General features: G+C 46.0%; 1 protein-coding gene and 1 pseudogene across 1 annotated transcript; both read left to right on the top strand.

Moving 5' to 3' along the window:
• Positions 1 to 2,215: 2,215 nt before the first annotated feature.
• Positions 2,216 to 5,422, top strand: LOC124251107 (zinc finger protein 792-like). Its single transcript, XM_046683607.1, has 4 exons — positions 2,216 to 2,490; positions 3,977 to 4,103; positions 4,624 to 4,759; positions 5,398 to 5,422. The coding sequence occupies exons 1-4, from the start codon at positions 2,467 to 2,469 to the stop codon at positions 5,420 to 5,422; spliced, it is 312 nt and encodes a 103-aa protein (XP_046539563.1). The 5' UTR covers positions 2,216 to 2,466.
• Positions 5,423 to 5,708: 286 nt separating this feature from the next.
• On the top strand, positions 5,709 to 9,280 carry LOC124251105 (zinc finger protein 304-like; annotated as a pseudogene).
• Positions 9,281 to 14,467: the final 5,187 nt, after the last annotated feature.

The raw sequence follows: 14,467 nt of genomic DNA, 5'->3' as shown, positions 1-14,467 counted from the left end.
TTATGACCCTGTCTGGAGTTTTTTCTCACTTGTCACTGCCCAAATATACTGAAGCCTACAAAACTGATTTCATGTATTTGAAGAGAAATAATATAATATTTATTAGCTTCCAGGTAATAAGTAGACGCACTGACAAGGTTTAGTGTGTACTTTGATTTTGTAGCTTTGGGAAGAATCTGAATAATATGTCTCTAAATATTTCTGTGATTGGTTGCAGACTACACCCCACGGAAATCTCCGTGCCTCCCCTTTAAAAGGAGCTAGACCTCATCGATTCACGGGCCCTTCGGGGCACCACTTTCCAGCGTCGCTTACGGGCATCTCGGCTTGTGCCCGGAGGTCTGGAGAGGGCACACCTCGCTAAGGTTCACGACCGGGTGAAAACTACACTACCCAGATGCCTCTGCGCTGTGCCTCTGCAGGGCTGGGTCAAAGAAAGCCGAGGAGAAGGACGCTTCCCTACCTTGCGGGAAACTTCAAGGCGGGACTTCCGGCGTCCTCCCGGGGGCGGCCATTTCGGTGCTTCGGGTCGGTCGTGCTGATCAGGTTCTCGCTCTTGGTCCGGCCCAAGGTGTACTGAGGGGGAGGGGCCAGAGGCGACGTCGTCCACAGCGCAGGGAGGCGGGTCTGTGGCTCGGAGAGGGCGCCCCCTGGGGTGACTCTGCGCGGGGAATGCGCTGAGCTGGGGGTTCTGCCGAGCTCGCGGCACCCGGGCTTCGTCGCCCGCCTCTGCCGGCTTCGCTCCGCCGCAGGCTCTCGGGCGGCCGCGCTGAGGCGCTCAGTGCAGGCTGATGCTTCGCGTCCCAGGCCCTCACCTGCCCTGACCCCACCTCCGAAGCCCGGAGCCCCGAATGAGGGGCGCCTGCCCAGGTCACTTCAGCCTGTCCCCTTAGGTCAGGACAGAGGAGCGTTCCTGGGTGGAGTCCCGCTTTTTGACCCCCAGCGCGATGAGGAGCAGGAGTGTTGCGTGCAGAGGGCCCAGCACGTGCAGAGGCGTGGAGCACTCGGGAAACCTGCGGCGAGGCTGCGAGCCGGGGCAGGCACTGTGCGCGGGTGGGCCGCATGTGGAATGGCTGCGCCTGCGTTCTGAGGGCGCTGGTAGCCATGGAGGGTTGTGAGCAGAGAGGCTGGATCTGAGAATTTTAAAAGATTCCCAAAGGATGCTCAGAAGAGAACAGACGTGGGGCGGGGTGGCTGACGAGTGTGGAGATGGGATGACCCTGTGGAGGCTGCTGCGCGGACGCCATGAGTTACCGTGGGGGCTGGAGCAGAGCGGCGGCTGTAGAGCCAGGAGAAGTGACCCTGTTAGCGAAGATTCTTTAGGATAGAAACCTAGCGTCCACTCAGCCTGCACAGGCCCCCTTTTCCCATTTTTAACTTGAGGTTATGAGATAGCCTTAAGTAATCAGTATTTTTCTAAATGTGTACATATAGGTAGGCAATTGAACACCGAAATGTATGAATTTAACAAGTTTATGCAAGCACTTACTTGGTTTACACCTCAATGTACCACAAAGCAATATATGAAGACGCTAAAAAACTTAAATATGACAGTTTCTTAAATATTTAAAAGGTAAGTATAACATCCATCTAAAATTTCAAAAACCCGTCAAATCGGTTTCACTGAAAACATTGACAAAATCCTTAATTCTAATTCAGTAATAGCTCATACTTAGCGCTTCACATACACTAATGCATTTGAGCCAACAGCAGCCCTTTGAGGCTGGTACCATTCTTATGCTCGTTTTACAGATGAAGACACTGAGGCACAGGGACGTTGAATCCTGGTCCAAGGTGGCACAGTAAGAGGCAGCACCAAGGACTGGAGCCCAGGAGTTAAAGACAGCTGGAGGTCACCTTGCTTCAGGGCAGGCATAGGGGGTCGGATCAGCCCTTGGGACCCCACCGTGGATGCCCTTCACTCACAGTCTCACTTTCCCACAGGTTTCCATGGCTTCAGAAGCACTTACCAGCCATACACATGTGAGTAAAGATTGTCTCAGGGCCTCCCCCTCCCTATCTCCCACACGTGGTCTCTGGATGTGTCCTGGGACTCTGCCTGCCACTCTACCATTGGTTCTGAGACCTCCCCCAAGGCTCAGGATCTTGAATCCAGGCCAGGGGTTATATGAAGGGGTCCCAAGTTTTGGCCACCAATAGACTGTCCTGTAGAAGGTATTACAGGCACAGGGATCACCATGTGCAAATGCTTGGAGGTGAGACTGAGTGCAGCCACAGTTCTCCATTGTCTTCTGGGCAGGCTGAGGATCTGTGCCTCTGTTCCGAGGGTACTGGGAGCCATGGAAGGTTTGACATAGAAGAGGGGAGTGATCTGAATCAGGCCTTAACAGACTTTCTCCGGCTGCAGAGTGGAGAACAGACAGTAGGGGTGAGGGCTGCAATGGTCTAAATGAGTGTTGGTGACACTTGGACCAGGTTGGTGGCTGTGGATCTGAGAGGAAACGTATGGCTTCTGGATTTGTTTTTAAGGTAGGTCCAATGAAACTTTCTGATGTGGAGAGTGAGGGAGAAGGGGAGGAGTCTGGGATGAGCCTAAGTTTGGGCCTTTGCAGCTGGAACTGAAATGGGGAAGTCAGTTGTAGGAGTAATTTTCAGATGGAATATCAGGAGTTAGGTTTTGGTCATGTTGAGTCTGAGATGTTGCAGAGACACCCAAGTGGAGGCATTGAGAGGACAACTGGACACACAGGTCTGGAGTTCAGGGGAAGGATTTGGGTTGGAGACACTACACATTGGTGGCCTGTGTGTGGATTCGAGAGTAACTGTGAGTCACGTTTAGGAGGAAGAGTCTTCAGGTTATGGTGACAATGTTGTTAGGGGGCAAAGAAGGGGAAGGTAAGATTGGAGGACTGGGCCTCTTTCTTGAGCACCTGATTGAGATTAGTGGGCATCAAAAAGACAGATGAGGGAGAGTGGCTGTGTGGGAAGAGGTGGGTGTCAGGGAGAGGTGGATCCAGCATATGGCCAAGGCTTCCAAGGGGGAGTGGACATGAGATGGATGTGGAAGCATAGCAGTAATGGAGGTGCGATGACAGTGAGGCCAAGGCCAGTGCTTACTCATCTCTCTAAAGGCTCACTAGAGTTTTGTGGTGACCCTTGGCAGGGCCTGTGGGGTTTCACACACGTTGGCAGATAAGCTCAGGGACAAATGGGTCAGCTGGGAAAAGTAGGTAGGCCTGGGCTAGGGACCAGTGGTGTGAGGACTGACTGAGGGTTGAGTGGAAAGAGGAAGGCTAACACTGGTGAGGGAACAGCACGTGCAGCACAGCAGTGGAAGAGGACTTAGAGTATCTGACACCTGCACGAGGTTGTGGGTGGCCGAGGCTGAAGCAGGGAACAGGGCGTGGTGAAGAGGCCTTTAAAGCAGAGCCAGGGGCTTCCCCTGCCAGTGTGGGCCTTCAGGGGTCTGGGCAGGATGGAATCCTGCTTGCATTTGCCAAGCTCTCTGTGGATGCTCTGTGTGTGCAGAGTGGCATGTGGAGAGGCCAGGAAGATGCCGCTGGGGTGGAGGAGGTGGCAGTGGTGGTGGGGGGCTGGGGATGTGAGGAGAGTATGGTCCACAGAGTGATGTACTCAATGGAGAGTGTGAGAACTGAAGGTCCCAGGGACTTGCTCCTAGGAGCTTAAGGGAGGAAAGTGAACCCATGTTTGGTTGTGTCTGGGAGGCATGATGTGGGAACCGCTGGGGAACTTGCTGGCAGAGAGGAGGTGGGGCCTTTCATGCCACAGCAGTGCTTGGATGGTGTTTGTTGATTTGCCTGTGTGCCTGTAGTTGATGTGGGGTGACACAGTGATCAGTAGGAAAGAGAGAGCCAGCACCAGTATCATCTGGGCCTTGTATAGCCTGTGAGTTTTGGAGCTGGAGAGAATGGGCAGGGAGTAGGTGTTTGGGGGATAAACTGAGGGTCCTGGTGAGAGAGGCTGCTCAGGGACACTTCTCTCCTCATCATGGTAGGTCAGCGTGACCTTTGAGGATGTGGCTGTGGACTTATCTCAGGAGGAGTGGGAGCTTCTTGATGGGACTCAGAGACTGCTGTACCATGATGTGATGCTGGAGAATTTTGCACTTGTGGCCTCACTGGGTAAGTCCCTCACTTATCCCAGCATCCTTGACTGGGCTCTTTCCTTCCTTGTTTCTCTGGGGACCGCTCTTTCCTTCTCACAGCCACACTCTGGACATTGCTCTCTTTCTAAGTTTCTTGCATAGGTGCTGTGGGTGCCAGGCTGGGGCACCCTTTCCCCAAGCAGCCGTTCAGCATCCCAGAGGCCTTGCAGGGAAAGATATGAGGATCAGGAGTCTTGCAGTGAAATCAGTGGATCCCGCCAGATTAGGCCTCACCCTGGCAAAGTGACTGTCCAGATTCATTGTAACTCTCTGCCCGAGATTCTGTCCCCTTCCTTCCAGCTGACATTCCCTTGTGCCTGACTGTGCCAGAATTGCAGGTATCAGATGGTCACTACTTGTGGGGACTACTGGGCTATTCCTGTAAGACACTTCTCCAAGGTTGTTTTTGTAATACTAGTTTTCTCTCCTGCAGTCTGTCATGGGGTGGGTCACTCTGCACCAGTGCTGTCCACTCACCTGCCTTGTCTTTCCCTTAGGACTTGCATCTTCCAGGTTCCACGTGGTTGCCCAACTGGAGCTCAGGGGAGAGACCTGGGTGCCTGACAAGGCAGACATGACTCCAGCCACAGCAAGAGGGCCCTGGGTTGGGGGACTGGACCTGGTAAATGGGAAGTAAGTGGCTGGCTTGATGTCAGGCTGGGTTCAGATCATACCAGGAACTTCTCTAAGACCCATCATTGTTTTCATACCAAGGACCAACCGTAACTCATTTCTGTCTTTCAGTTCCATTCTTGACATTTTTGTCCCCTTGTCATTTCTACCCTGACTTCTGGCCAGGGCTAATCGACCCTATCTGGTCTTCAAGTCTCCCCTGTTCCTCTCCACTGCTCCCTCTGAAGTGCTCTCCAACACTGAGCCACATATAACATGTTGTGAGATGTATATGTAAGCTGAGAAGTCCTTGAACACCAGCTACTTGGTTGCAAAAGATTTTCCCTTTTGTTCAGTGCATGTGTTATCCGCAGACAAGCGCCTGCTGAAAGCCGTTTGTGAAGTGAGTTGGGGACCCGGCCTCTCCTTCTTGTGCTACATCCCATCACTGTGTCCTCTCCCCACAGTAGACCTCCCCAGTGTGTCATCTTCCAGGCTCAGCCGCACAGCAGACTCTTTCTCACCCTAACTTCAGCCCCTTGTCCTCCTCCCTGCCGTCCTGTGTACGCATTCCTCAAGTTGTGAGAACACGTCTGTGATGGGGCCGCCCCCTCCCACCGAAGTCTACACGTACTTCACCAACATTTCTCTGCTTTCAGGTTGTTGGTTTTGAATGGAGGATGAGGGGGCACCTTCTCAAGGCCTGTCACAACTCAGGGCTCCCAAGGCAGGTCCAACTACCCAGAAAGCCTACCCTTGTGGGATATGAGTCCCAGTCTTGAAGGACATTTTGCACTTGGCTGAGCACTGGGGAATATGCTCCAGGCAGAAACTGCACGTGTGTGTGGCCTGTGGGCGACAACTCTGGTTCAATGTAAGCATTCACCAGCAACAGAAGCAGCACAGTGGAGAGAAGCACCTCAGAAAGAATGAAGACTGGGCTTTGTTTATTAAGAATTGCAGAGTCCTCATGTTAGAGAATCGTTTCACCTGTGGGGATGGTGAGACAGACCTCCTGCCCAGCTTGGGCCCTCTCCAGCACCAGACTGCTCACAGCTGTGGAAATTCACCCAGAAGAACTGAGGGCAGGGAGGCTTTTCACACTGGAGAAGGGCATTAGAGGTGCAGTGAATGTGGGAACACCTTTAGCTGCAAAAATAGTCTCATCGAGCACCAGAGAATTCATGCTGGGGAAAGACCTTATGAGTGCATTGAATGTGGGAAATTCTTTCACTATAATTCTAGTCTTATTGTCCACCACAGAGTTCACATGGGTGTAAGGCTTTATGGGTGCAGTGAATGTGGGAAAGCCTACAGCAAAAACTCCAACCTTGTTCGGCACAAGAAAGTTCACATTGGAGAGAGGCCTTATGAGTGCATTGAATGTGGCAAAACTTAGAGCAGAAACACCCACCTTGTTCGGCATAAAAAAATTCAAGCTGGAGAAAGGCCCTATGAATGTGACAAATGTGGGAAAGCCTTTAACAACAAACCCATGCTTGTTCAACACCAGAGAGTTCACACTGGAGAAAGGCCTTATGTGTGCAGTGAATGTGGGAAATTGTTTAGCCATAACTCGTCTTTATGTACACCATAGAATTCATACCACAGCAAGGCCTTATGAATGCAGCGAATGTGGGGAAGCCTTTAGCTACAAAAAGAGACTTGTTCAACATCAGAGGATGCATGCTGGAGAAAGAGCTCCTGAGTGTAGTGAATGTGGTAAAGCCTTCAGCAAGAAATGCAGACTTGTTCAGCACCAGAGAATTCACACTACAGAAAGACCTTATGAATGCAGTGAATGTGGGAAATTCTTTAGGCAAAGCTCTATCCTTATTGAACACCAGAGAATTCACACTGGGGCAACACCTTTTAATTGTAGTGAATGTGGAAAATCCTTTAGGCGCAAAATCACACTTGTTCTGCACCAGAGAATCCACACTGGAGAAAGGCCTCATAAGTGCAGTGAATGTGGGAAATTCTTTAGGCAAAGCTCTGGCCTTGTTTCACATCAGAGAGTTCACACTGGCGAAAAGCCACATGAATGCATGAAATGTGGGAAATTTTTTAGCCAAAATTCCAGCCTCATGATACACCAGAGAGTTCACACTGGTGAAAGGCCTTATGAGTGCAGCAAATGTGGGAAATTATTTAGCCACAAGTCCAGCCTGATTAAACATCAGAGAAGTCACTTGTAGAAAAGACTTAAAGTGCAGTGAATGTGGGACACTTAAGCTAATGGCCTTCCCTCATTTGGTACCAGAAGGTTAAAACTGGAGAAAGGCCTTTGGAGTGCAGGTTAGGTGCTATTTGCTTGGTCAACATGAGTGACACCAGGAAGTTCTGAGGGTACCCTTTGTGAAGTAGCCATAAAACAAGACTTGTATGTCATACATCTGAACATCCACACTGGAGAGATTCCCTGTGACTCCTGGGTACGTAGGAAGCTTTCGGGACCTGCATTGCACTTTCTGACCTGCGGAAGGCCTTTGCCTGAATTAAATCACTGCCAGTACCTGTGGCAGAAGCCATCTCACTTCTGCCAGCCGGCAGATGTGCATCAGGTTACCTGATGTGCTCAGGGAAGGCAGACGTCTGTACTCCCTGCTTCCCTGGAGGAAATCACGAGTGGTCTAAGGTCATTGGAGGCCACTGTAATTACATTCACACCCTGGATGTGATTAATAAGAGAGCTGGAGGCAGCAAACTAAAGAGAATGTGACCCTTCTAAAGGTGCTTCCAGAAATATTCTGGTCACTATAGTTGTGACGGACAAGCATGTACAGATATTCTTAGGACTTTTAGATTTAAATCTCCTTTAGACAAGGTCACTGGCAGAGCAAACAATCTTAAAGTTTTCTAGATTTCTTGGGCTACTTTAGCTATGTACCACAAAGGCACTGTTACACAGGCAAGAAGATGGAGACTGAAAGAAGAAGAGATTGTAGTCCAAGGATGTGACTTCTGTGACTCACAACCTTTATTCCTCTCTAGCCTTTCCTTCCATTGAAGGAGGGCTGCTGCACCAGAGGGATGAGGATAGTAACAGTCAACATGTCTGTCAAATCTAACAGCTTTTAAGAGAAGCAGGAGATGCAGCTTTTTATGTAGAACCATTTTTAAGAGCTCTATTGAGATATAATTGATGTGCAGTAAACTATGCATATTTAAAGTGTAAATTGTGATGTTTCATCTTATGTATATGCCCATGAAACCATCATGACAATGATATCAAACATATCCATCACCCTCAAAGTGACCTCATTCCCTCTTTATAATCCCTCCTTCCCTCCCTCTCTGGCTCCCCATTCCCATGACCATTGATTTACTGTCTTGCACTACACATCATTTTCTAGAATTTTATGTAAATGGAATAACAAAATGTTTACTCACTATTGCCCTTTTGTCCCCCATACAGTGTAATTATTTTCAGATTCCTCCATGTCCCACGTATGATACCTCAGAGTATTCACTTGTATGGATACACCATAATTTGTTTTCTGTTCATCTTTTTATGGACATTTGGATTTATTCTAGTTTGGAGCTATTAGAAATTAACTGTGCTATGAACATTCATGTACTAGTCTTTCTCCTGGGTCAATACTTTGCAGTAAAGTCTTGAGTGTATCAGTTAGACCCATGGCATTTTAATTTATGAAGGTGACTGAGTGCCAACATTCTTGAAAGAATTTATAACTTACATTTCCCAGAGGAAGGTGGCATGCTATGCCAGACAGAGCCACATGGAGGGCTCCAGTGTTGGTGTCAGGAGGCACAGAAGAGTGAGGGGAAGCCATGGACCACAGCCGTTATTCAGGGTTCCACGGGAGAAGCAAGGCAGGGCAGAGTTTAGGATTGACTAGTTTGAATACTTCCAGTGGGTTTTGGACTATAGGATTGGTCTTTGTGTGACATGGCCCTGGGATGATTTAGGGCAGGGGAAATATTGGCTTGATGTATGAGAGTTAAATAAGGAGTTAGGGATATAGACTCAGATTGGTTGGTTTCTAGATGAGATGTGCTCCTGGCTAAACCCTTTGCTACCTCAAGAACGGGATAGCCCTGGGAGAGGTGATGTCTCACTGCCCAGCCAGCTTTTGAAGATGTCAAAAAATACAGAAAATAAAAAACATAGTAAATACACTGAGTCAAAGGGTAAGTGGATGTGTATGGTTTTATGAACTGACAAACTATTCCAAACTGGTTATACCATTTTACATTCCCACCAGCAGTGTATAAGAATTTTTGTTGCTCCGTATTCTCATCAGCACTTAATATGGTGTCTTTTTAATTTTAGCATTCTCGTTAGGGGCGTTGTGGTATTTCTCTCTGACTTCAATTTGTATTTCCCTAATGACTGATATTGTTTAGGCTTTTTACATGTGCTTAATGCCACCCCTCTATTTTCTTTGGTTAAGCATGTGTTCCAATCATTTGCCCATTAAAATTTGTTACATTATTGAGTTTTGAGAATTCTTAATAAATTCTAGATTCAAGTCCCTAATTACATGAGATTTGCCAATATAGTCTTTTAGCCTATGGCTTTTTTTTTCATTCTCTTAAGAGTTTTTCCTTCAGCAGAAAATTTCAATGTTTTAGAATCTACTTGCCAATTTCTAATAAAACATGCTGAGATTTGGATTGGGATGGGAAATAAATAATGATAAATATATATTAAAAAATATATCTGGGGTGGTTCAAGATGGCAACATGAGGATCCTGAACTCACCTCCTCACCTCTACAGCTGCATATGGAACAACTTCCTCTGGAGGGAAAAACCAAGTACCTGAGTGATGGAGAAATAAGAAAAAAATCCACAAGAAGCAGGTGAGAGAGTCTGAGGCACAGTCTCACCATAAACCCCACCCCCGGCATGGTGACCCACAATTGGGAGGGAATACAAAACCCTGAGCTGCTCCTTAAGAGAAAGGTTTGAACCACACATCTGACACCCCAACTTATAAGACATGCACCTGAGAGGTGAGCCCCAAAACCTCTAACTTTGAAAGCCATTGGGGCTTGCGTCCATGAGACCCTCAATGCTATAGGGAACTGAGAAACAGTTTTTAAATGGCTTTAAATGGCTTGTGTGTGCGTACTTACCCACCCCAGGGCCCCTGGCAGAAGCAGCTGGCTGAAAAGTGCCCAGTCTTTCTATGAAGAGATCTTTTGCTTATCTTGAAGCATTGACCTGGGGAGCAGGCATCTAATTTTACACACATCTAGGGGCCAACCGAAATACTCTGTAAGATGGAGGCCCATGGACACCATCTTTGCACTCTCCTTCTGCCTTGCTCAGCTTACTGGTATCTCCTGGAAAGGAGGTTGTACCCTCATCCTGTACGCTTATTTTTGTAGGTGCCCAGAGGACACCTCTAGATTGCCTGGCTCTGGTGGCCAGCTGGGCTCACAGTCGTGGGTCATGTAGGACCCACAAAGTGCTGTTAACAAATGAAAAGAGTTACTTACTAGCTACTACCTCTAGGATACAGCACAGAGATTCAACTGAAACGCATCCTGTCTTTCTGTGAAAGAGGACTATTTTCTTGTCCTGGAGCTTTGGCCTGAGGGGCAGGCTTCTGGTTTGGCACAGATCTAGGGGCCTACTGAGGTGGTCTTCAGGAATGAAGGCCAGTGGACATATCATGTTTATGCTCTCCCCCTGCCTCACTCCAGCTCACCAATGTCTCCTGGAAAGGAACTTGTACGTACACCTGGTGCCCTGATTTTTGCGACTGCAGCCCAGAAGACACTTCTAGAATGCCTGGCACTGGTACCCATGGGGCTTATGCTCGCAGGTCTCATAGGACTATAACAAAGAGAGAGAGAGAGTTCTTAACCAGCTACCACCTCTAGGGCACAGCAGAGAAGCAACAGACTGAGAAGCCCAGTCTTTGTGAAAGAGGCCTGTTAGCTTATCTTCCTATTGTGGCATAAGGGGCAAGCTTCTAATTAAACACACATCTAAGGGCTGACTGTAATCCTACCAGAGACCTTGAAGGATGGATGCTGTGTTTATGCTGTCCCTCTGCTGCGCTCCACAATGCTAGTATTTCCTGGAGGAGAGCTTGCACCCATCTGGTGCCCCATTTTTTGTGGCTGTCATCCAGGGGATGCCTCTTGATTGCCTGGCTCTGGTGGCCAGTGGGGCTTGTGTTCACGAGTTCAACAGGATGGTAGCAAAGAAATAATTCTTAAGTGGCTTTCACCCCAAGGTCAGTGCAGAGGGCCCAGACAGAATCACTCATTTCCCAAGATATCCTTGAAAGAGGTTTATTTCCATACTTTAAAAGCTGCTGCCTGGGGTTCTGGCTTCCAATCAGCCTGAATCTAGGTGCTGACTGAGATCCTCCCCTTTGGAGTTCTGACAGGTCTTGGCACCCCCTCAACTACTGGGAGCCATTAAAAATAAAGCAGTAAGCTGCCTGGGCAATCACAAAGGTTTGAGAGACAACCAAGAACTAGACCAGAAGTGAATAAGGTTCATCTCTTACATGAGGCCACTCCTTCAAGACTGGGAGAAGTGGCTATTTTATCTAATGCAGTAACCAACACAGAGAGACAAGGAAAATGAAGAAATAGAGGGATATGTTCCAAATGAAAGAACAAGGTAAAACCTCATAAAAAGACCTTAACAAAATGTAGATAAGTTATTTACATGACAAAGAGTTCAAAATAAGGGTCATAAAGATGATCACTGAGCTCAGAAGAAAGGATAAACAAAAGTGAGAATTTCAACTGGTGAGCTGGAGTGAGGCAGAGGGAGAGCACAAAGATGATGTCCACTGGCCTCCAATCCCAAAGACGACCTCGGTAGGCCCCTTGATGTGTGCCAAACCAGAAGCCTGTCCGTTATAGAAAACATAAGAAAGTACCAATGAGATGCAGCCTTGATGGCCTAGTGGTTACAATTTGGTGCTCACCACTTCAGCAGTCCAGGTTCGCTTCCCAGTCACAGAACCACACCACCAATCTGTCAGTTGCCATGTTGTGGTGGCAGCTCACATCAAAGAATTAGACTGACTGACAACTAGGATATACAACTATGTACTGGGGCTTTGGGGAGGGGAAAAAAAAAGGAAGATTGGCACTAGATGTTAGCTCTAGGCAGATCTTTCCCTGCCAAAAAAAAAGTACCAAATAGAAGTTACAGAGCCGAAAAATACAATAACTGAACTGAAAAAAGACAGTAGGGGGATTCAACAGCAGACTAGATGAAGCAAGAGAAAGGAACAGTGAACTCAAAGACAGAGCAATGGAACTCACCTGATCAGATCAGCAAAAAGAAAACTGAATGAAAAACAGTGAAGATAACTTAAGAAACTTATGGGACAACATCAAGTAGATCATCTGCATTATTGGGATCCCAAAAGGATAAGAAAGGGGCAGAAAACTTATTTGAAGTAATAGTGGCTGAAAACTCCCCTAACCAGGGGAAGGAAACATACATCCAGATCCAGGAAGCACATGGAGTTCCAAATAAGATGAACCCAAAGACACCCACACCAGGACACATTATAATTAAAGTGCCAAAAGTTAAAGACCCCAGAGAGAATATTAAAAGCAGCAAGAGAAAAATAACTTGTTAATAAGGCACCCTCATAAGACTATTAGCAGATTTTTTTCATCAGAAACTGTAGGCCAGAGGGAGTAGCACAATATATTCAAAGTCCTGAAAGAAAAAAACCCTGCTAACCAAGGATATTCTACCTGGAAAAGTTGTCCTTCAGAATTGAAGTAAAGATGAAGAGTTTTGCAAGCAAAAGATAGAGTTCATCACCACCAGACTGGCATTAGAAGAAATGATAAAGGGACTTCGTTAAGCTAAAATGACAGGGCACTAATAGTAACAGTTAAATATATCAAAGTGTAAATCTCACTGGTAAAGGAAAATATATAGTAATATTTAGGATAATGTAAAGGTAGTGGGTTAATCACTTATAAAGCTAGTCTAAGAGTTAAAAAACAAAAGTAGTAAGAACAGCTATAACTACAATAATTTGTTAATGGATATACAACATAAAAAGATGTAAATTGTGACATCAAAAAACATAAAACATCGGGGAAGGAGTAAAAATATAGAGCTTTAGAACACATTCAAACTTAAGTTGTTATCAACTTTACAATAGACTGTTATAAGTATAAGTTGTTTTATCTAAGCTTCATGGTAACCACAAAGCAAAAACCTGTAGCAGATACGCAAAAGAGAAAGAGAAAGGAATCTCTGTACACAACTACAGAAAGTCATCAAATCACAGAGGAAGAGAGCAAGAGAAGCAGAAAGGAACAAAGGCATTACAAATCAGCCAGAAAACAATTAACAAAATGGAAATAAATATATACCTAGCAATATTTACTTTAAATGTAAATAGACTAAATTCTCCAATCAAAAGACATGGAGTGGCTGGATGGATAAAAATAAAAACCACCCTTCTATATGCTGCCTACAAGAGACTCACTTCAGATGTAAGGACACAAACTGAAAGTGAAGAGGTAGAAGAAGATATTCCATAAATGGAAACCAAAAGAAAGCTGAGGGAGCTATTCTTTGATCTGACAAAACTTTAAGACACAAACATACTAAGAGACAAAGAAGGTAATTACATAAGGATAAAGTGGTCACTCCAACAAAGAGACATAATATTTGAAAAGATTTATGCACCTGACATGAGAGCACTTAAATATATAAAGCAAATATTAACAGACATGCAGTCCTACGAGGGAAGTTCATAACAATAAATGCTCACATCAAGAAACAAGAAAGATCTCAATAAACAACCTAACTTTACACCTCAAAGAACTAGAGAAAGAACAAAGCCCAAAGGTAGTAGGAGGAATGAAATAAAGATGTGAGTGATGAAAAAGAGAATAAAAAGATAATGGAAAAGATCAATGAAACAAAGAGCTGAATTTCTGAAATGATATAGAAAACAGAAAACTTTTAGATGAAAAAGAGAATAAAAAGATAATGGAAAAGATCAATGAAACAAAGAGCTGAATTTCTGAAATGATATACAAAACAGAAAACTTTTAGCTAGACTCACCGAGAAAAAAAGGGAGAGGACTCTTAAACAGAAGAGGAAATATTATAATTGATACCACAGAAATACACAAGCTCCTAAGAGACTACAATGTAAGACCTGAAACCATAAAACTAGAAGCAACATGGGCAGTAAGTAAGCTCCTTGACATCAGTTTTGGCAATGATTTTTTGGATTTGACACTAAAAGCAAAGGCAACAAAAGCCAAAAATCAACCAGTGAGATACATCAAAATAAAGAGCTTCTGCACAGCACAGGAAACAATTAACAAAATGAAAGGGAAGCCTACTGAATGGGAGAAAATATTGGCAAATCTTACATCTGATAAGGGGTTTATATACAAAATATATAAAGAACTCATACAACTTTATAGCAAAAACAAATGAACAATACAATTATAAAATGGGCAGAGGATGGGCCAGCCCTGTGGCCTAGTGGTTGAGTTCATCATGCTTCAGTTTGGTGGCCAGGTGTGTGGGTTTGGATCCTGGGCGTGGACCTACACCACTCATCAGCCATGCTGTGGTAGTGACCGACATACAAAATAGAGGAAGACTGACACAGATGTTAGCTCAGGGTGAATCTTCCTCAACACTCCCCCCCCGCCCCAAAAGGAGGGGGGGATCTGAACATTTTTCCAAAGAAGGCATACAGATGGCCAACAGATACAGGAAAAAATGCTCAACA

This window comes from Equus quagga, chromosome 13 (genome assembly GCF_021613505.1).
Source record: "Equus quagga isolate Etosha38 chromosome 13, UCLA_HA_Equagga_1.0, whole genome shotgun sequence".
Lineage (NCBI taxonomy): Eukaryota > Metazoa > Chordata > Mammalia > Perissodactyla > Equidae > Equus > Equus quagga.
Note: the sequence above shows the minus strand (reverse complement) of the source record. Positions and strands in the feature narration are given on the sequence as shown.